Source organism: Danio aesculapii, chromosome 17, assembly GCF_903798145.1.
Source record: "Danio aesculapii chromosome 17, fDanAes4.1, whole genome shotgun sequence".
NCBI lineage: Eukaryota > Metazoa > Chordata > Actinopteri > Cypriniformes > Danionidae > Danio > Danio aesculapii.
In genome coordinates this window covers 49,628,009-49,652,358 of record NC_079451.1, presented here as the reverse complement: position 1 = coordinate 49,652,358, position 24,350 = coordinate 49,628,009, and the positions used below count along the sequence as shown (strand labels likewise).

The 24,350-nt window shown below is 37.9% G+C and overlaps 1 protein-coding gene across 1 annotated transcript in view; it reads left to right on the top strand.

Annotated features, from left to right (window-relative positions):
• Nucleotides 1-23,892, top strand: part of tpo (thyroid peroxidase) — a 53,840-nt gene extending 29,948 nt beyond the window's left edge. The window contains exons 8-11 of the mRNA XM_056477080.1: nucleotides 7,031-7,289; nucleotides 11,148-11,318; nucleotides 17,918-18,155; nucleotides 23,673-23,892. Of these exons, the coding sequence (XP_056333055.1) occupies nucleotides 7,031-7,289; nucleotides 11,148-11,318; nucleotides 17,918-18,155; nucleotides 23,673-23,892 (888 nt within the window). The remainder of the gene's footprint in view (nucleotides 1-7,030; nucleotides 7,290-11,147; nucleotides 11,319-17,917; nucleotides 18,156-23,672) is intronic.
• Nucleotides 23,893-24,350: the final 458 nt, after the last annotated feature.

The window sequence follows — 24,350 nt, the reverse complement described above, 5'->3', positions numbered from 1 at the left end:
TTGTGGATGATTTTGTGGCACTGAACACTGAAGTAATGATGTCTGCTGGGTAAATGCCTTTCACTGCAGTATTTTAACAGAAATCATTCCTGAATCTTTGACTTCATGAGTAAATTTATGCAAAATATATTCCATAAATTACTTCTGTCTGACAAACTTGACCTCGGATGGGCAATTACTGATTCTGAACGTCTTCATTTTCTCTGACCAGGAATCACATCAGCACGCCTACAAACAAAAAGGGTTTAGTTAATAATTAGTTCTAATGTAGGATCTTTTTGTAGGACGATCGCTCAGCAGTTAGCACTGTCGCTTCACAGCAAGAAGGTCGCTGGTTCGAGTGCAGACTGGGTTAGTTGGCATTTCTGTGTGGAGTTTGCATGTTCTCCCTATGTTCGCGTGGGTTTCCTCCGAATGCTCCAGTTTCCCCCACAGTCCAAACACATGCGCTTTAGGGGAATTAGATTAACTAAATTGGCCGTAGTGTATGAGTTTGTGTGTGTGAATGTGTGAGTGTATAGGTTGCAGCTGGAAGGGCATCCGCTGTGTAAAACATATGCTGGAATAGTTGGCGATTCATTCCGCTGTGGCAGTCTCTGATAAATCAGAGACTAAGCTGAAGGGAAATTAATGAATTAATAATATTATAACAAAAAAAAACATGAATTATGAGTTTATTTCTCACAATTCTGACTTTTCCTAAAATCAAACACAAGTGTAAGAATAAAAAAAGCATGATTTCTGACACAAAACGTCAGAATCAAATTATGTTTTTGACTTTAGCTTCAGAAAACAAGCTTCCACGCAGAGCTGTTGATTAGTTGAGTGATGAATCTGATGAACATGGAGCAGAGATTCAGGATTAAAGGCTCGAAGCTCGTCTGATCATCTCTCTCTGCTGAAGAACAGAAACGCGACACACATCAAGAGCAGTGCAGTGTTTTAACAATGTCCCGCCGGGTCCAACTTCACACAACAGTGAAAACAGTTTCCAGTCGCAGCTCTTTTACAGACGGCAGGGTTTCATTCATTCGCCTCCCAAATCTGCAGCTCAGAATCTCAACATCTACAGAAACAGTCAAAGCATCCCTTCATCCAAATCAACCAGCGGTGCGTTTCCCAAAACCATTGTTAGCCAACTAAGTTCACAAGTTCCTTTGTTACAAATATAGTGGTTGAGTTAGTCATTTTTTATTTCTGTAGTACTTTTACCAACACAGACTCATTGGAAAAATGTACCCTGGTGTGCTGAAGGGTACATATGGCTTCATTTTAAGTGTAAAACAAATACAACAGGCCGGAACCACGGACTGCTTACCTCCGTATAGATGTTTTTTTCCGGTGTGAATTGTATGCTTGGTTGTTCACTATGGCACTAGACTGGAGTGGTTCCAGAAACCAGGAAAAACAAACCCAAAAAAGCAGCATGAGGTCTTAACTCTAACTCCACAATGGCGTATCTATGCCTTTATGTGTGTGTGTGTCAGACCCCCTAGTTTTTCTCAAAAATTATTATTATTTTTTTTGGCGATTAAAAATGACAGATTTTGTGGTGGTAATTCCCAGAACTTTGCAGCCAATTTTCCAAAAAAAAAATTATATATAAATCTTATTTACCATATTAGGTGCGGTGACTATGTTAGGTGTGCAATGTGACACAAATCATAAAAATAAAGCTTCTTTATTTTGGTCTCTTGTTTAGAAAAGATCTAAAACGGGAGGGGTTAAGCCAAATGAAGGTTGTTTACTTCTTATTTTTATCCATGGTCTTAAGCTACGGTCACACTTGACTTTTCTTTCCATAGACTTCCATTCATACGCACGCGAATGCGTCAGACCGGAAACGCAGGGTCATGCGTCAAGTTTCGCAAGTTGCTGCGGTGCAAAGTTCAAGCTTGGTGAACTCTGACCTGCGAAATCGCATCACTTGACTGCGTGAGACCAATCGAGGATCAAAACAAGACCTCTCTGGACAGAAATTTAAAATATTGAGCAATCGTTGGCTTTTTTAAATGTCTAATTATCTTGTTTAATCCCGCCCTTTTTCACAGCGCCGTACGACAGAATTTCGCACACACAAAGCCCAATGTGACCGAAGCTTTACCTTCTCTCAGATTTCACTCCCCAGATTATCTGACATCGTGTACCTCACTCTGGACATGCGTTAGGGCTTGCCCTACCATAATACACTGAAAACATGGATTGCCGTCAGTGGCAGTGAAGCGTTTTCTCTTGTTAACTGCAGGGAAAGATTTAAACAAAATAATTTATCAATTTGGAGCACATCATAATACCAGCCATACGTGTAAAGCACAAATAATGTCCTTCAATTCGGTCATGTCCAGCAGTCGTCATCCTTGAATCAATCTCCATCATTGGAAACTGCTTGCTTTTCTGTACGTTTCACTGCTCCATTTGTTAGATGTTTCCCACTTTCTTTTGCAGTTTGAAGCATGACAAGCAAACAAAACGCCCAATTTGCACCACAGGATGTCTAATCGCATGTTTCCATTGACTTCACATGTAAATCACTCACACTTCATCCATGTCTGCTTATTGCATAGGCTGCAAAACATTTCCACCCCCCGTCCATGTAATATGATTGTAAGAGAGCATGTTAGACGTCGTTTTTCCAGAGACACTCTGGAAAATACATAACAATGCGTGCACTGTGTTTGTTACATCTATAAGGCATGTAAAACAATTAAATGCAAACTGAAATACATTTAATTTGATTATATGGTTTGGAATTGGATGTTTTATAAGATTATTTACATTTTTTTGTGTTTATTTTGCGTTTAATTAAGAATTTTGCAGGATCGCAAAAAATCACGACTTTTTTTTGATTGTGCGTTGGATTCAACGATCACGGAAAGACTAGGGGGTCTGGTGTATTATAAATGTTTAGATTTTATATACACAGGTGTATATTATATACCTCACAATAAAGTTAATTTAAAGTTTTTCTGTTGAACACAAAATAATATATTTTGACGAATCGAGGGAAACTTGTCCCGTAGCCTTTGACTTTCATAGTACTTTTTTCATACTATGGAAGTCAATGGCTGCTGGGTTTTAAGGGTTTCCTGAGGTATCGATAAATGCTTCCTCACTGCTTTCTGACTTGATGGAGAACTTGCCATTTTGCACAAAAAACAGACTTGACGTGATTGAATGTGTGAAGTATAACCGATTACATTTTTTATTGTGGTACATATCGTGCCAGTGAATAAAATCATCCTTTTAACTCATCTGCTTGGAGAATGTCAATTATTAAGAAGAGAGATTATCAGCCGCTTTCCCACTATCGTGCTGAATCGTTCTTTAAGCAGAATCGTTCCATTCCGTGCCAAACCGGGCCAGACAGCACGGATTCGGTTTCATTTTCCACTGTCGTGCTGCGACAAAGCTCTTTGAAACATTACACAAAAAAACGCATCATTAGTTGCCTTGGTAACGCAATGTAAACGGCTCCTTTTGTTCAATAAAATTTAAATAATAGCCGATCATGTTCATAAAAGCGAAAGCAACCATGTGACAAGCACTGTTATGCCGCTCTATCAAATAGAGGTGCTAAATATAGGTACGTCACAGCACCCCTATTTTTTTTAGAGGTCATATGTTGCTGGCTAAATTTTATTTGGAGGGAAAATGACCAAAATGTAACGTGATGATTGAAAATGATTGGAGGGAAAAAATAATACATTTAAAATCACTGTACATAACAGAAAATTAAACAGTGATAATGCAACTATAATAGTGCATTTGTAGTGGCAGAAATATATTTTTGGACAGGCCTTGTCAAAAGTGAGCAGGCACTTCCACTAGTAAAAAATATAGCACTTAAAATGCTTTCATTTTGAACAATCAATTAAATTACACAGCGGTTTTATATCAAAAGTTGATAATGATATAAAATATACTGCATTTTAATGGTAAAATATAACCCTTTAAGCGATGGCTGTTATTTGTTTCAGTATTCAAGCATTAAATAACGAATGCAGCAAGTGAAATAATAAACGAATATGAAACAACACGTATATAGCAGGATATAACGCAAATAAAGGACTATTATATTTAGCAAAATGCTGCTCTTTTATCTTTGTATTTTTATCAATTTATTTTTATTATTTTAATAATTTTTTGTCTTCATAATTAACTAACAAGCTGTAGACAAATTCTTGCTTGACGTTTTAGAAAATATTTGCGTAGCTACCCAGCAAATATTAAAGATCACTGAGAACAAAAACACAGAAACATGTTACATGCTCCTTGTAGTGGCAATTTTTCTTTAATAAGGCGTTCTCTGTGGTAAAGAAGACAAAGTCTTACCCAGGGTGTCTTTTAAAGTTTTATTCTTTGCAAAGAAGGTCACAATCATACAGCAACGACAGTTTCTGCAGAGTGAGACACTGAAACAGAGTGTGCTCTCTCTTTTATCTGGTTTCTCCCCTGTACTGCTTACGAGGTCACTTAAGACATGCACTAGACACATGCATCCTGGATTATAGTTATCTTTCCCCTGTATTGGATTCTTGTTTACTGCTTCAGGTTTGGCTTCTAATCAGGCCATATCATGTTCACGTTAGGTGTCTCAACCTTTCTGACCCATGCCCCTTACAAAACAAGGAGACAAACAACATTACACAATAGAAGTATAGCATGAAAAACAAAAACAGAGTAGTCACGCACAGTAAAATTAAGCAATGTAGAAAATACATTCACATCTGAAAGATGAATATAAATGAATTTCCATTACAGTTCCTCTCTTTTTATCATTCATTGATAACACAACACTGAATTCATTTTCTGTTAGTTTCTAAAATCACACTGTTCATAATCATGTTGTTAATCATTTAACAGGTTTCTGCACACATCATATTCACTAGAGATGTTCAAACACTCTTCTTAATATAGTTTCCCCATTAACATTTACTTCCCAAACATCCCTCTTCCTAAATGCCAAACTTATGTATAACTGAATCATATAATGGCCTATAGCTGAAATGATGAAAATGGCTCATTTTATTTTTTATTTTTGACATTTGTCAAAACCTGGTGATATTTTTTGAGTAAAAGCAATACCGACATTTAAGAATCCATATTTATTTAATTCATTCATTCATTTGACTTGTTTATTAGGGCATACAGTATATAGGCTATAATATAACTCGTACAACAGTACCTTGAACAGCTACAGTGCCACTCCGTAAAGCTTTCAAGCAAAGTCCGAAAAATATATAGAAAGAGTTGACTTTCTACCGAAGACTTTTGGATGGCTGACATTACAACACACTGTAACCGTCCTTCAGATGGTTTCGCTGGTATTAAATTAACAAGCTGTCTAGGCTTTGAATTAAAAAGTGCAATTATTTCCTCGTTGTTAAAAAAGTCTGCAAGTTCGTCTTCCATGGATATAGCGATGTTGTTGTGGAATTTGGACATCGATGATGTTAAGCGTGTCTTTTTTCGATGTGCAGCAGGAAAAAAAGTCTTTCAGCAGCGAATGTAGTCACTGGTAAAGTTCTCTGCCTGATCAGAGAGAGTTTTGTGCTATCAAATACCCTGATCTCACAAGAAAACGTAAGTATTTTACGTTTTGTCAGTTTAGTGGCTAATTCGTTCGAATTTGTACGAGTTCAGTCGTACAAAATTGTACGAATTTAAAAAGGAGGCGTGGCACCTAACCCCACCCCTAAACCCAACCGTCATTGGGGGATGAGCAAATCATACTAAATTGTATGAATTAGATCGTACGAATTCGTACGAATTAGCCACTAAATCAAAAAGTTACGAATTGCCGTGAGATTGTGTTGCAAATACAGCGCTGCGTGCAATAAACTCACGCTCAGTCAGGCGAATTAAAGGTCTCATTTCCTAGGATGTCAATTAAATTAATCAAACTCTAGTCACGAATAAAACAATAGGCTATTTTATTATTTCTAAGATTTTAGATGACGGTTAATTAAATTATACATGGTTAATTGTATTCGAGCCAATTAAATAATAACTTTAATAAATAAAATGTATTCGTGAGAATGTGATGGGTTATTCACTTCTCTGCCAGAGGCTGCTTTATGGTTTTAAAATCCTTTTCAAACTGTATCGTTTAGACCTGGATCATTTTTATATTAATTGTAGTGTTCTTTACTGTGGATGTCTGATGACTAGCGCGCTTCCGTTGAGCCAGCTGTGGTAGCTTGGCAACAGAGCCGCAACGTCAACACATAGTATCTGTCGGCACAGTTCAGCACGGTTGTCTAAGCGTGCCGAGAATTCCGGGCCAAGAACGGTTTGTATTCGTGCCGTGCCGTTCCAGGCTCAGTGGAGAACAGTGGTGTAGTCGGGGCTATACGCACGTATACTCAGTATGCCTACTTTTTTCCACTAGCTGTTTGGGTATTACGACTTCTGAGGATCAATAATTGCGTATATCCTCGGTATACTCACTTGTTTTGCTGATTAGACTTCCCTAATTTACGTGTATTCGCATCCCCTTTAACTGTATACCAAAAGTTTTTTTAACTCTCATCTTAATTTGTTTTTCGAAGTCAATTGAATGATGTCTCGCTGAAACGTTCATGTAAAATTATAATACAGCATGGGCGGGTTGGGTGGGTAATAGTACACCACCTTTTTTTTAGGACTACACCACTGGTGGAGAAACAACCGTAACCCTACCCAAGTGTTCTTAGAATGGTTCAGCACGATAGTGGAAAAGCAGCTATTGTTATTTTAATAAAGAAACGTAGTGTGGTTGAGCAGTTATTTTTCTCACTCTGACTGTGATGATGATGATTATTGTACAGTGCTTGTTTGAATGTCAGAGGTGTGCAGAGACGGTATGATTTGTACGCTTCATCTTTGATCTGTCAAGGAGGTTTCACTGTTGATCTCATGTGATGTGAGAAACCCAGACTTGACTCAATCAGGGATGTCGAGAATGTCGTCTTTTGCATTCAACAGGAAACAGTAAATGAATTGGGTTATGAATTGAGATTATATTTATGAATTTTCTTCTTCTTCACAGATATTCACTATGCGAGATTATATTCCTAAAGTGATTGGCCAAGAGTCTGCGAATGAGTTTCTGGGACCGTACGAGGGTTACAATGAGTCTGTGGATCCGTCAGTGTCAAACGTGTTCGCCACGGCTGCGTTTCGCTTCGGACATGTCACCATCTCTCCATATCTGCGCAGACTCAACCAGAGCTTCCAGGAGGATGAAAGATATGAGACGCTGACGCTCCAGCAGAGCTTCTTTAGCCCCTGGAGACTCGTCCGAGAGGGTAAACAACACTATAACTATATATCTATCTATAACTATATCACTGGTTTCATCTGTTTATGCCCCATGATGCTTTTCATGAATTATGGGCATAAGTTCTGTTGAACTAAAAACAATCAGCAGAGTGTTTTGAAAAACTAGTGTGTCAATTATACTTCTCTCAGTTAATTTATTGAATGTTAAAAGACATCTTTTATATATATATATATATTATACATACAGAGAGAGAGAGAGAGAGAGGGGTTGGACAATGAAACTAGTATGGTGTAGGGCTTTCTTTTGCAGCCAATACAGCATCAATTCATCTTGGGAATGACAGATATTCAATGGTGCCAGCAGTGAAAATGTTGGGCTGTTCTCTGATGAGTCCACCTTCACTGTCTTGTCCACTTCCAGGAGAGTTATGGTGTGGAGAAGCCCTAAAGATGTCACAGTAATAATATACGGAGAAGGATCCAAGATGCAAGTAAAAAGTTTATTTGACACAGTCAAAATAACCAGACAGGACAGGGAAAAATGAGTGAGAGAACGAGGGGTAAGGGTGGTAGCAACCGGGAGACAGACAGACGAAATCAGGTCCAGCAGACACTCCTCACAGTCCTGAGCACAGACAGACATACATGAGCAAACACAACGAACTGACAAGGAAACATAGAACTGTTGCCCAGATATAGACACACTAATGAACCTCAGCTGTCGAGCTAATCAAAACAGCTGAGTACCGGCATGACACGTGACCATAACAAATACACGTGGACAACTAAAACAAAACAAACCCACTTGACAAAACAGACACTCCGGAAAGCGCACAAACCTGCAACCGTGACAAAAGAAGCATACCACCCAGACTCTTGCATGGCCAGAGTGAAGCATGGGGGTGGATCAGTGATGGTTTGGGCTCTTGGAACATTATCCTCCTGATACACAGCACCGCCATCAGGATATAATGTGCAAATGCTCACACCAAGACTGGTGACAAAGTGGTTTGATGAACATGAAAGTGAAGTTGAACATCTCCAATGGCCTGCACAGTCACTAGATTCAAGTATTATTGAGCTCTTAGGGGTGTTTTGCAGGAACGAGTCAGGAAATGTTTACCTCCACCAGCATTATGTAGTGACCTGAACACTATTCTGCAAGAATGGCTCAAAATCCTTCTGACCACTGTGCAGGAGTTGTATCTGTCATTCCCAAAATGAACTGACGCTGTATTGGCCAGCTACTCACAGAAGTTAAGCTGAGCTGAGCCTGGTCAGTACCTAAATGTGAGCCCACATCAGAAAGGTAGTTTGCTCTTGGAAGTAGTGTTAGTGAGGCCAGTAGGGTACCCTCAACCTGTAGTCTGTGTGAGTCCTAATGCCCCAGAAGGGGACACTATACTGTCAGTGAGCACCGTCTTTCAGATGAGACATTAAACCGAGGTCTTGACTCTCTGTGGTTGTTAAAAATCCTATTGCATTTCTTGTAAAGAGTAGGGGTGTAACCCCGATGTACTGGTCAAATTCCCTCCATCGGCCCTTACCCATCATGGCCTCCCAATCATCCCCATCCACTAAATTAGCCCTATCACTGTCTCTTCACTCCACCAATAGCTGCTGTGTGGTGAGCACAATGGCGCTGTTGCTCTGTGGCTGCCATCGCATCATCCAATGGATGCTGGACACTGGCGGTGATGAGGAGAGAATGCAGCTATTATTGCCAAGCATCTTTAATCCACTAAAGACTAATTTAAGTTATGAAGAAATTATTTTCATAAGCATAATGTCATAGTTTTCTGTACATCTGCTTTTCAACACAAATGATAAACATGATGAGCTGAACGACTCAGATGATCTGTTTCTGCTGTGAAATATTGAGACGTTGATAGACACAGTAAGAGTGTGTAAGGAAAGAGCTGATTCCTGCAGACGTGTTCAGACAAGACACAGAAATATTGAAGATGTTCATATGAGATGATGAAATGAGAATCATTAATGAAACACTCAGTCATTTTTCATCTGTGCTTTGATTTCAGATGATTTATCATCTATAAAGGCTCAAATCTAGAGGCCATTTATACAGTCTGAGTTATAGAAAATAAAATAATAATAATTTGGTGGTCTTGTTTACTAGTTAGCATTGCATTAGTTCATATAGACTGTAAATGTAAAACTTAAAAAACCTAACTAGTTCTAAAAACATAATCTAAAAAGCAATAATTATCTGAAACTAATTAACGTTACACTGAGAACTGAATGTACAATAATGGTTTCAAAATATAAATAAAAACACATAAAAATGGAAATAAATTAAAAATGAATTAAGCAATAATAATATATTTTTATAATATAAATATTAAAAGTATTTTGGATCTTATTAAAATATAATCAGATAATAGGGATGATGATAATAATAATAATATTAGTAATGTCAATACAGTTGGTACCAAATGAAATCATAAATAGGAGGTATATACACACGGACTTTTAATTTCAGCCAGTCAGCCTTAGTGCTTTGCATTATCTTTCCATTATAAAATCGCCACGTTTAAGGTCTGATTTCTTTAAAAATTTGTGATCTTCACTGCCTGATAGATATACGATATCAAGTGGGTCACAATAAGCACTGCAGTAAATTCCATTTTCCCCCATCATGTCTTTATAAAATGACAGTTTATTTTACCCCAGTATTTTCAATGGAGTTCCTGAGGCCGTTTAAATGATCTATCATCTCGTTTTATGCTTGCACAACTAAATGAATGCCTAACTGTGCGTTCACACCAAAAGCGGTGAGAGCGTCCAAGGTCGCTCTGGGCGCCCTGGCGACAACGCTGGCTGCTTTCAGCTCCGGCGGCGAGAGCATCAAAATTTGCTACATTGATCTCGTATTTACAGGGCCCGTTGTAGCATATCAGTTACATTCCTGCATTAAACATGCTTTCTAGTGTGAAAATATTGCGCATTTCTTATCAAATTCATTTAACAATGGAAGATCAAGTTGCATGTGGTATGGCTTTGCTCCACTTAATTATCCAATGTGTCCATCTGTCTGAAATATCCTAAAGCAGCAATACTGTTTTGTACTGTCGCATGAGATTCTCGCTTATTTAAAGATAAATACTGTATATACAACATTAATGCACATCAGTAACTCGCCAGTAACTTATTTAATGCATGTTCCTGTAAAAAACATTGTAAGTAATTGGAAATCCAGCGACCGCAATAATAAAATTGTAGGAACAACTGTGGTCGGAACCAAAGTTCACAGGCCTGTGTTCCCTGAACTCCTCTCAAGCGGTGGACTTCTTCAGTCCGATCGGCGCCAAACCGTGTCATAGCTCATTACCATAAAGTTGACTTGATTTCAACTTTCCTCGACGCCCACACTGGCGAAGATGCGTCGCGCTGCTCCTCGCCGCTTATCGCCGTCGGCTCTCTTGGAAAATTAATGACTTCCGGCTACTTTGATGCTCTCGCCGCTTTCGGTGTGTACGTACGGTAAGTCTGTTTAACTGAATGTATTGTAATAACATTACAACATCGATGCTGTAAAAGGAACCGTATCAAATTGAAAATAGTCACATTAAGCTTTCGCCGGAAGTTCATCATTGGCTGAAAAACACAAGCTGTGCTTAGAGCCCATTGAAAGTATTTTAAAAATTCATTCATCATTCATTTTCTTTTCGGCTTGGTCCCTTTATTAATCAGGGGTCACGACAGCAGAATAACCCGCCAACTTATCTAAATGTATTAACTCTAAATGTTAATAAAACATGTAATATAAAAACAATACATTACCATTCGAAAGAACCCTGTTTTGCTCATTCTTAGTTAATTTTAGTTAATTAATGAGCTGTGTGTGTGTCTGTGATGTTGTGTAGGTGGTCTAGATCCAGTCCTGCGGGCTCTTCTGTCTGCACCGGCTGTCCTGCAGGATCAGGAGCGTCTGATGACAGAAGAGCTGACGGAGAGACTGCTGGTGCTGAATGTCCCGCAGAATCTGGATCTGGCGGCGCTGAACCTGCAGAGAGGACGAGATCACGGATTACCAGGTTACCATTCATATAGAGTCAATCCAGGGCCGTATATACTTGCAGCATAAAGTCACATTTTTCAAATGAAAAATAAAGTACGGCAAAAAAAAAAGTATATTAAAAATAATGCAAATCTCAAAAAATTACAAAGGCAAAATTTTGTTTTCAGAAAAAATCTATTTAAAGGTTCACCCTTGAGTCTTTTTTTTATTTAACAGATTTGTGTGTGTTTAGCATCATTTAAAGCAACATTAGCACCTGTCAGCTTTAATTGTGGGAAAACTGGATAATGTTTCATGTTTAAAACCATTATTGGGGTGGGATCAAATACGGTGAAGAATCGCGAATCTGGTAGTAGTGATGACACGTCGGTTTCTCATTATTATTCATAGCAGAGTTTTCTTATCCTATGAGAAGACCCGACTTCTTAATTATCCATGAGAGCACCTGCTTTCCGAAGGCAAGACAGACCTGCCAAGCTGTGAGACCCAATGACTGGGTGAGGCCGCGTCCATGCACGGCACGCAGTATTTAGCTGTTTGTTTCCATGATCCACGGGGTTTGTTGCATGTTTTTCCCCGCGATGCTGTCAGGGCCGATACAGCAAAGCTGTTTGTGTGCAGCAAGCATTTTTGTCGGCAGAGCTGTACGAAAATTGGAGAATGGCGGAATTCGTTACCATTCAGACACATCAACTATATCCGTGCTGCTGTGTTCGCCTGTTTAAAATCCTCCAGATTACCGACAGCGCTAATGGTTGAAATAGACAGGGAAAGAGACCTGCTGCACTGCTGTCCACTGTGTCTGCATTCAGACCCGGGGATTGAGGAGGAGAGAATTCCTCCTCATTTATAGTGCTTATATAAACATGATTATCTTTATAATGATATAACAAATTGTGGTTATGTGTATGTGTATATGAAATTACGAATAACAAATGTAGCAGGACATTAAATTACTGTTTATTTCTTTGCATTTTAACTATAGGTGGATTAATTAACTAGATTAACTAGATCAATCTTACTGTAATCTTGGACTTAATCTAGATTAAAATGGCTCATTTGAATTCTGCCGAATGCATTCAGCATATGTGTGCTACCCAAATAATAAGTCTTTGAGAACAGGTTTCTCAAGCCAGGTGGCGCATTAGACCAGGGGCTCATCTCCTGTTTCCAAAATGCATCACAAACTGCTTGAGAAACTGATCTACTATGATAATTGATGATGAAAATAAATGATGTTCAATAAGATGTTCTTGTGTTTACTAACTGTTTATTCAGGTAAGCATGAATGTTGAACTGTAGGCCTACATAAGCTACAAACAGCGATTTTTGATCACCTTAATCTGACTAAAGTCAGAACTGAACTGGACAGAAATGGAATTAAGACATGTGGAGTACGCAGATATTAGTGGCATTATTGGTGTAAACACCGCAATCAAACTATTACCGTCATGTAGGACTTTAAGACATATTTTCCGACAAGATCCACACACACGGCTGTCAGTAAAGGACCGCACACACACACACACACACACACACACACACACACACACACACACACACACACACATTGCGAAATGCGGAAATTTTTTCTTTCCATTCGGTGTGTGATATTAAATTCCATAACACTCTCACCTGTACTTACTCCTTATTTGCGTCTAATACCCCAGTTTGTCATGGGGGCATGAATGAAATGTTCATGAGTAAAAGTGAAACTGCAGTCACCTGCAGTCTGCAGTCTCCTAAAATTACAGGAAACTCTTACATGAAAGCACTTCACATAAACACCTTAATTATATGATTGTCTATTAAGGCAAATAACTAGATTACAGATGTCCATGTAAACATAGTCAGTAGTGTCTACGAAGTAAGTGAAAGATCCAGAAGGGCATCCAGCTGATTTGATTCAGAAGGGCACTTTTTTTGTCAGACTGTTACATTTAGTCTCCTTTCTAGGGGTTCGGAGAGAAAGGTAACACAACAAAAAAAATTTATTAGGATAAATAAAAAAATTTATATCAAATTTAATTTGTTCGAATTAATAATAATAATATGCATGAAGAATCTCCTTTTTCTCTATCCCAGCATACTTTCACTTCAGATATAAGGAAAAAGAAAACTCTGGGAAATAACGATTTCAAAAGAAAAATGTTCTCTTTTATTCACTGTTTAACAGTCAAATATATTTTTTTACATTTCCAGAAAGGGTAAACAAAACAGAGATACTTAAATGAAAACTTTCTTAGCCAAAATCGTCAGGAAAGAGTAAGGCCAAAATAACAAACAAAACAAAAGCTTCCTAAATAGACAAGAAGTTCTATATTTCCTAATATTAAAAGAAAAACTCAAATCAATGACAATGCTCTTACCTCACTCCCTGACTAAACCCAAAACAGGAGAAAACTTAAAAAAAGTAAAAACCCAAAATAAATCGGCACCCATCTCCCTACATGCCGTATGTTTCACATAAAGTTACACGTCACTCTTATTCACGCTATTATCTCACAAGTTCACAGTTTAAATTTCACACTATAATCACTGGGATAGCGAAAACGGACTCTCTCTGTGTTTTGCTGCTCTGCCTCTTAATAAAGCCTGGAAGCTCTATCAACAGCAACAGATCCGATTTGCTCTGATTGGAAGCAGGTGCGGCTGGTTTGGAGCGCTGCTCAATGAGAGAGGCAGAGAGAGAGAGAGAGAGAGAGAGAGAGAGAGAGATTAATAAAACTAAAGAGGAGAACAATAAACTGCCACTCACACCAACAACATATTACCCAAATACATCAAGTAAAGCAAGTTGCACACCGGAAGCGCCGCTCGATAAAAGTATCACACACCAGACGCGGACATTTGCATGATATTTAACATGAAACTAATCAGATGGCGCTTTGTGGAGCGGCAGAGAAATGAACAGTGTCCTCAGTCGTGGTTGGGCGCCGCGGACAGCCGCGACTTGCAGCGGCGTTGTGTATGCGCTGATAGAAACCTATGTTTAGAATTCTGAAATGTATGGCGCTGCGTGGCGCTACGCTTCTGGTGTGTGACCTGCTTAACACAGACGCTTACCGGTTTGACTTTCATTCACCGTCATTCATTTTAAAAAGCACCCGGTCTATATTATTTGTATATGTTTTACTCGAATGCATCTACTGGTGCCTGATAGTTAGATGTGTAGCTAACATTAATCAGATTCACTCTAGTGAACTGCATCCATGTTAGCACGTCACGTTTGATGTGGCAATTTCACAGTAGGAATACACACCGGTTCGAAGACTCGTTCTCGCCCTCTACAGTGCAAGAATAGATTAACGGTGATATTTTTTATCGCCCGATAAGAGTCTCGCGTTAATGCCGATAACGGCCCACCATTAATTTGACTTTGTAAACTAATAAATCATGCGTCTCCTCACGGTTTGTCTCATTTTGTTAGCCAATTGACAACAGTTGTGTACTCCCCTCTTTCTCTCCTGCTCTGCCAGCCACGCCCACTCTTCCCTCTACTCACAGCGCTCCACGCCCATCTCAGAGCATATTTTGGTAGACTTGAACTGAAAGAAGAGGGTCCTTTAAAAAGGAATCAATAAAATCTGAAAACAACGGCATGCCTTAGCATGCTCATCAACCAATCAAAATCAAGCTTTCAACATCCTGTGGTATAAAGCTAATATATTCAGAAATCTTCCAGTAAACATTGCTAATGGGGATTAGAATAGAAAAGGGCAGACAATTACATTAAGGCATCTGTGTGAAAACAGATAGAAATGAGGGTTTGAGAAAGAAAGATAAACTCAAGATTGTTAGTGCATTGCAGTGAATTATTCATGGGATATATCCTAAATGAAATCAGGAGATCAGACCACAGATGCACAGTATAAGCTGTCTTTTCTCATATTGTTGCAGTGGAATATGACGAGAAAAATAATAAGCTGGACTGAAAAGAGCTTCTGCCACAGATATTCCTGTGATTCTATATTATATTAAAAATACCAGGCCTTATTACGTTATTCTCCTGACGTCTGAAAAATCAAAAATACATATCTTTCAGTCACAGTGATGGAGAAGGGCTGATTTGTAGGACAGATACCATAGGCAAAGGACAGAATCATATTATATTGAGGTTTGATTCATCTGAATACATGTTCTCTTGATGTATGAATAGTTATGGACAATATTTAGCTGAGATACAAATATTTGTGTATTTATTTATATATATACATACATACATATATATATATATATATATATATATATATATATATATATATATATATATATATATATATATATATATGTATGTATGTATGTATGTATGTGTATATATATAAATAAATACACAAATATTTGTATCTCAGCTATATATGTTATATATGCACCTTCAACAAACCTAACTCCTGCAGCATGAGGACTTTATGATTGTTTATGAGCGTCTAAAGTGGCTGATCTGTTCAGCGAAATATTTGACTGCGTGTCACCGCATCTCAAACGACTAAAACAATATAACTGAATGTAATGGAGTGCGGGCCGTCGGAAGAGATGGGAGAGGGGGACAAGCGTGCTTTGGCTCGGTTCAAGGCAACTGTACATAGTGTGAGTACGCCCTAAAAGAGCTTCTTATCGGTCTATTTGGATCAAAGAAATGAAGGAAAAACTAGTGTAAATTTGGCAGGAGCACTCGTGTCTGTTTGACGGGTAATCTGAGCAATATCACAACCGGGTCCAAAAAGAAAAAAGTTGAGGAGAAATTGCTTATTTGCCTTCAAAAGTCCAGGTGAGCAAAATAAGTACATTTTCTACCCCATTAAAGGCTTCTTTCTCATTATGTATTTAATAGCAAAAGATATACGACATGGCCTTGCGTTGTTTTCATGTCACTTCTCACATGTTTGGCTGTGAGATGTAGTTTGAGGACTGAGACAAAGCTGTCGGTGATTCTTCCTATTATAAAGTCATTCAGTGTGAAACCCCCTGTCTGTGACGTGACTACTTTGAAAATAACGCTGTAGAAAGGTTCAATTCAATTCAACTCACCTTTATTTGTTTAGCACTTTTACAATGTAGATTGTGTCAAAGCAGCTTCACATAAAAGGTCACAGTAAATAGGAACAGTGTAGTTCATTTTTTTGTGTTTAAATTCAGTTCAGTTGAGCTCAGTTCAGTGTAGTTTAATAATCACTACTGAGAGTCCAAATACTGAAGAGCAAATCCAACGATGCGCAGCTCTACAGATCCCGAACCATGCAAGCTAGTGGCAACAGCGGAGAGGGGAAAAAAAAACTTCACTAATGGCGAAAGTGAAGAAAAAAAACCTCGAGAGAAACCAGGCTCAGTTGGGCACGACCATTTTAATTTCTCCGCTGGCCAAAGTCTTGTGCAGAGCTGCAGTCTCAGTGGCGGAGGCTGGAAGCTGGCCTCAGCGAAGACTCGTCTGTCCCTGGAGCATCACAGGAATCAGTCTCATGTTCTCCACTCCTCCATGACCACCACAGTAGCTGCTCAGGATACAGCCTGGTCCAGGATATGGAAACCTTGGGATCATCTCGTCGTTGGTCTTGGATCGAGTCAGTGACTCTGCATAGTCTGAGGGCCTCGGGAAAAGTATCCCCAGGTGGAAATAGAGAATAAAGAGAATAATTAGCGTAGCTGCTGTTCATAGTGTATATAAACAAGATGCAGAAACCTGTGTGGAAACCCGCTAAGTGGTGCACTAAGTGTATGCTTTACTGAACAGATAGGTCTTTAATCTAGTTTTGAATTGGGAGAGTGTGTCTGAGCCTCGGATGTATCAGGAAGGCTATTCCAGAGTTAAGGACCCATAAATGAGAAGGCTCGACCTCCTTTACTCGACTTAGCTATTCTAGGTACTACCAGAAGCCCTGAGTTTTGAGATCTTAAAGAGCGAGTTGGAATGTAGCGAGACAGAAGATTGATTAGATTAACAGGAGCTAGATTATTCAAAGCTTTGTAGGTAAGAAACAATATTTTAAAGGTTCTTTGTTGTGGGAAGAAGAAGGCAGGTCGGCGTTAAGGTGCGTTACAGTTTTTATTATTATTATAATTTTCTGTGTTTCTGCAACAAGCTCGTGTGCTGGTTGTCGCTCAGCTCTCTCTCTCCCGACTGGTCTCTCTTGCTCCCTTAAGAAGGCGTCTCTCAGGCCCAATCACTAGAGAAAGCAGGTGTTATTAATTATTTCTGATTGGGCTACTGACCAGCCGCTGGTGTCTCCACTCGCTCTCCCCCCTTTCTGGGTGTTCGGTTACGCTCTCCCCACCACAAACGCAGTCTGAACTTGGCATAAGTTAATATCAACAACATGAATTGCCACTTATTATTATTATTATTATCATTATTATATATTTTTGTTTATTTTAAGATTTTTGTTTACAGTAAAACACCAAACAATCTTCACTCTCACACACACACACGCACACACACACACACACACATACACACACACACACACACACACACACATAAAACACACATATATGCTGTAACGTATACATGGATTGTAATGCTAAACACAGTAGATTTTTTAAAGGATCAAAGTGTAGAGCTTCACTTCAGTAGGTAGTTATTTAATAAGCTCATGATACTGACAGTCTCTTCTATTGTAGGTTATAATGCCTGGCGTGTGTTCTGTGGCTTGGACAGAGTTAAATCTCGGTCAGACCTCCTGAAGCTGGTGGGCAGTGGTGATTTAGTGGAAGAAATCATGGATCTTTATGGACATCCGGATAACATTGATGTGTGGCTGGGAGGTTTACTGGAGCATCCGCTGTCTGGAGCCAGAACCGGCCCGCTGTTTTCATGTCTGATCGGAAAACAGATGAAGAAACTGAGAGAGGGAGACAGGTGAGCTTGCTTTAACACACTTCTGAATAGGAATGAATGAGGGAAAAACTGACATTGCGAAAATTTGAAGAGTTTAGATGCAAAAACCTGTAAAAGCTGTTGGATATTTTCTTCTAAAATTAGTGTTTTTCTCCTAACTCGTGTGTTGGCTCAGTGATTTTACATCTACAGTGATGGATAAGTGAAATAACTGAACATAAACAGAGGAGGTTGAGAGAATTTCTCATTTTAGGAGAACATTTAGACGCCATTTAGAGATTTTTGCATCTGAACTCTTCATTTTTTTTTACGCTGTAAAACCCAAAAAGTTAAGGCAACTCAAACCGTTTGAGGAAACCGATCGCAACAAACCATTTAAATTCAAAAGCTAATCCTAATGAGTACTGTGAACTTAATCCATTTGAGTAAATATAGCAATACAAGCACAGTAAAACCCAATAAGTTAAAGCAACTCAAACCGTTTGAGGAAACCGATCGCAGGAAACCATTTAAATTCAAAAACTAATCCTAATGAGTACTGTGAACTTAATCCATTTGAGTAAATGAAGCAATTTGAGCACAGTAAAACCCAAAGAATAAAGTGAACTCAAACCAACTGAGTATTGTAAAACCCCAAAAGTTAAGGCAACTCAAACCGTTTGAGGAAACGGAAACGGAAAGTTGAGTAAGGGGTGTGTGACGCCGAAGATGTTTTTTTCTTATTTACATATTTCTCTTTAGTTATTTAGAGGTGGGTGAGGGATTAGTTAGCGGGTGTTTAATTTGTTATTTTCTTTGAATTGACACCGCTTATTTTCCCTCCCTATATTAGGTTTGTTTGTTTACTTCATTTTGCATTTATTGTTCACATTTGTAAATACATTTTGGGTGATTTAAATATTTTCCTTTATCTTTACTGTAATAAAACGAACCACTTTTTTGCCACATTGTTGTCTGTGTCGATTCATAGCAGCTAACGTCTCAGGGGAAATCTAAGAAGATTGGGTTGTTATAATTATGTTAAGCCCTTTTTATCCTCCGAGCCACACGGGGCGTAACAGATCGCAACAAACCATTTAAATTCAAAAACTAATTCTAAAGAGTACTGTGAACTTAATCCATTTGAGTAAATGAAGCAATTTGAGCACAGTAAAACCCAATAAATGAAGAGAACTCAAACCAACCGAGTACTGTAAAACCCAATAAATGAAGTGAACTCAAACCAACCGAGTACTGTAAAACCCAATAAATGAAGAGAACTCAAACCAACTGAGTACTGTAAAACCCAATAAATGAAGAGAACTCAAACCAACCGAGTACTGTAAAACCCAATAAATGAAGTGAACTCAAACCAACTGAGTACTGTAAAACCCAATAAGTTAAAGCAACTCAAACCATTTGAGGAAACCGATCGCAACAAACCATTTGAGTTAAACTAATCTATACGAGTACTGTGAACTTGCCCAGTTAAGTTGAAGTAATGAGGTATTTAATTTGTTCAAAACTCTTTTCAAGTGAGTTGAATTGATTTTCAGTAAATTTTGAGTTAACTACACTCATTTTATTTGATAAAGTTGATTGTTGGGTTTTACAGTGTATATACAGTTGAAATCATTTTCCGCCCTCCAGTGATTTTTATTTTTTTCTTCTTCAAATATTTCCCGAATGATGTTTAACAGAGCAAGGAATTTTTCACAGTATTTCCTATCATATTTTTTCTTCTGGAGAAAGTCTTATTTGTTTTATTTTTTTAAACGTTTAATTGTTTTAAATTTTTTAAAACTATTTTAAGGTCAATATTATTAGCCCTCTTAAGCAATATTTGTTTTCAATAGTCTACAGCAGTGGTAGGGAACCTATGGCTCGCGAGCCACATGTGGCTCTTCGACCAAAAATACGTGGCTCTCCAGCTCCAGCTGTCTCCCTTCAGTAATATATTTTACAGTTTAAAAAAATTATAACCATCACTAGAAATCAGTTTCCTATTAAAATACAATTACAATTTTTACATTTCGACCAATGTAAGTGTGCGGTGATGTGGATAAAATTGAATCACGACACTAATGAAGGGCAAATGCGTGTGCGTGGTTACCAAAAAAAATATAAGTTGTGTTGCCCTTTATTTACTCAATAACAGTAAAATATTATTTTTGTTCTTCAATAGCAATAATATATGTTCTTGAAAACTAGCCAAAATGATTGTCCCAAACTTAATTATGAATTATTTGAAGTGTAATTTTTTTTATCGTAGTAAAATGTTTATTTATTTTAAATTATGTTGCTTTTCAGAAAAAAACTGGAGTTTATTTACCAAAAATTAAATTAAATTGTCCTTTCTTCATTCATGGACTTGCTCAACATGTGTTGCTTCATATTTATTTAATTTTAGCTGTGCATGAGGAAAAATAAAGGTTTTGTTTAAACCTGTATTATTTGTAGTAGTAGTATATATTGGGTGCATATACGAGTATATATACCCCAATGGCTCTTTAAAAAATGCAATTGCCAAAATTATCAGAAATGGCTCTTTGCTGAAAAAAGGTTCCCGATCCCTGGTCTACAGAATAAACCACTGTACAGTGACTTGCCTAATTACCCTAATTAAGCCTTTTAATGTCACTTTCAATTGTACATTGACTGTGATGATTTTGTAGGAAAGTAAATCTGCATAAAATATTATAAACACATTACAAGCGTAAATTAATCAAATAGAACATTCATTCATTCATTTCCCTTTAGCTTAGTCCCTTATTCATCAGGGGTCACCACAGCAGAATGAACCGCCAACTATTGGCATATGTTTTACACAGCGGATACCCTTCCAGCCTCAACCCAGCACTGGGAAACACCAATACACTCACATTCACACACACATTCATACAATATTGACAGTTTAGTTTATCCAGTTGCCCTGTAGCGTATGTGTTTGGACTGTGGGGGAAACCGGAGCACTCGGAGGAAACCCACGCCAACACGATTAGAACTTGCAAACTCCACACAGAAATGTCAACTCTTGCTGTTAGGCCACAGTGCTACTCACTGAGCCACTGTGCTGCCCACAGTAGAAATAATCAAATGCAATTTATCTTTGTTAATGCTACAAATTGTCACATTTCTAGTGCCCAAATGGTTTAAATTTGCTCTATCCACAGTAGTCACAGCAGGGTTCATACGGTCATGGAAAACCTGAAAAAGTCATGGAATTTCAACATGGCATCTTCCAGGCCTGGAAAAGTTTTGGAAAAACAGAAAAACCTTGGCCAATCACATACTCTCACATTATTAGTGCGGTGTAAGCACTATCTAAATCAATTTTACATAAATATAAATCTAAACTGAATAGATAGTTGCGTGTTTTACGATATGCTGTAATAAACTTGAACATGAAACAATAGGTCAGGAAAATGTACATGAAAGTCTTGGAAAAACATGGAAAAGTCATGGAATGTGTATGTACCACGTCACAGGTATTAAATAGTCTATCACTCTATTAGGGTTAAACTTTGTTCTGAATCATGGTTTCTTTATAATCCCAACTCAACATTGCAGATGCTATATCGATGCTGAAGTGATATATTACGCAGTCCTACATCTGAATAGACATGGGCCGGTAAAAGATTCTGATGGTGTGATAACCTTGGATAAAAATATCATGATTTCACAGTATTGTAATTGCTGCTCTAATATATATTCTTTTTAAATGTTTGGGTAAAAAACGAAAACTATTGAACACAATATATTTTATTTTTTGAAAGATTTATAATATTTTGGAGCAGTGAACACGTCAGGGTAAATAATTCAAATGAGTCATTGACTTCTGCTGTCTTCATTAGTTTAAAACACAGATTTCTTTACAATTTAATACGGCATCTTTTTTGCTGAAGATACTGCTGTGCTAAAACACAAACAAAAAATGTAAATAGAAAATATTACACATACCTTAGGAACGCTGTTACAGAAAATATTGGCAGTTTTAAAACCTTGACGTGGTATACCTTGAAAACGGTTATAGTCAACTACTGTTAAATCTACAAACAACAATACAAGAGATTCTGAATATTCCAGAACATTCATTAAATGGTTAAATAATAATAATAAAATACTCAGCTACAGTTGAAGTCAGAATCATTAGCCCTGCTGCTAAATAAGAATTATTTTATAAATATTTTTCCACAAAAATAATTAAATTGTGATTTAATTTAATGTAAATAGTTTAAAATCTTCAGTTTTAAATTAAAACAGCTAAAAAATATATATACAGTCAAAGAAGAAGATTTTTAAGAAGATATCTAAGTGGAGTAAAGGAGGTCGAGCCTTCTCATTTATAGCTCCTAAACTCTGGAATAGCCTTCCTGATAACGTCCGAGGCTCAGACACACTCTCCCAATTCAAAACTAGATTAAAGACCTATCTGTTCAGTAAAGCATACACTAAGTGCACCACTTAGCGGGCTTCCACACAGGTTCTGCATCTTGTTTATATACACTGTGAACAGCAGCTACACTAATTATTCTCTTTATTCTCCATTTCCACCTGGGGATACTCTTCCCGAGGCCCTCAGACTATGCAGAGTCACTGATTCGATCCAAGACCAACGACGAGATGATCCCAAGGTTTCCATATCCTGGACCAGGCCGTATCCTGAGCAGCTACTGTGGTGGTCATGGAGGAGTGGAGAACATGAGACTGATTCCTGTGACGCTCCAGAGAGACGAGTCTTTGCTGAGGCCAGCTTCCAGCCTCCACCACTGAGGCTGCAGCTCTGCACAAGACGTTTGGCCAGCGGAGAAATTAAAATGGTCGTGCCCAACTGAGCCTGGTTTCTCTCAAGGTTTTTTCCTTCACTTTCGCCATTTAGTGAAGTTTTTTTCCCGCTCCGCTGTTGCCACTAGCCTGCATGGTTCAGGATCTGTAGAGCTGCGCATCGTTGGATTTGCTCTTCAGTATTTGGACTCTCAGTAGTGATTATTAAACCACACTGAACTGAGCTCAACTGAACTGAACTTAAACACTACAAACTGAACTACACTGTTCCTATTTACTGTGACCTTTTATGTGAAGCTGCTTTGAAACAATCTACATTGTATAAGCGCTATACAAATAAAGGTGAATTGAATTGAATTTCTCAACACATTTCTAATCATAATAGTTTTAATAGCTCATTTCTAATAACTGATTTCTTTTATCTTTGGCATGATGACAGTAAATAATATTTGACTAGATATTTTTCAAGATGCTAGTATTCAGCTTAAAGTGACATTTAAAGCATAATTAGGCAAGTTAGGGAAATAATATTATAGGAAATACTGTGAAAAATTCCTTGCTCTCTTAAACATCATTTGGTAAATATTTAAAAAAGAAAACAAAATTATTAGGAGGGAGAATAATTCTGACTTCAGCTGTAAATAAATGCTTGTCTGAATGTCAGATTGTTCCCTTGTTTGTCTTCTCTGGATGTTTTGTCATCTGGTTCCTTTAGTCAGAATAACTTCTAAGCCATTGCATCAATCAGAGTGTTGATATTCCGCTGTGTTTCAGATTCTGGTGGGAGAACCCTGGTGTGTTTTCTGCAGAACAAAGGCATGAGCTGCAGATTCACTCTCTGTCTCGGGTGATCTGTGATAACAGCGGGGTGATGGAGGTTCCTCTGGACGCCTTCAGACGGAGCTCTTACCCTGAAGACTTTCACCTGTGCAGGAGCGTCCCGACACTGGACCTGGAGGCCTGGAGAGAACAGCCTGATGATGCTGCGGGTTAGACATCTGAGAGGCCTGTGTGTGTGTTTATGGACCTTTTTCACAAGTCATCAGCATCTTAAATCCTTGACCATTTTTAATATATACAGTTTAAGTCAGAATTATAAGCCCTCCTGTATATTTTTTTCTGTTTAACAGAGAGAAGATTTCTTCAACACATTTCTAAACATAATAGTTTTAATAACTCATTTCTAATAACTGATTTATGTTATTGCCATGATGACAGTAAATAATAGTTGACTAGATATTCTTCAAGACACTTCTATACAGCTTAAATTGACATTTAAAGGCTTAACTAAGGTAGGTTAATTAGGCAGGTTAGGGTAATTAGGCAAGTTATTGTATAACAGTGGTTTATTCTGTAGACTATCCAAAACAAATATCGCTTAAAGGGGTTAATAATATTTACCTACAAATGGCTTTTAAAAAATAAAAAATATATTTTATTCTAGCTGAAATA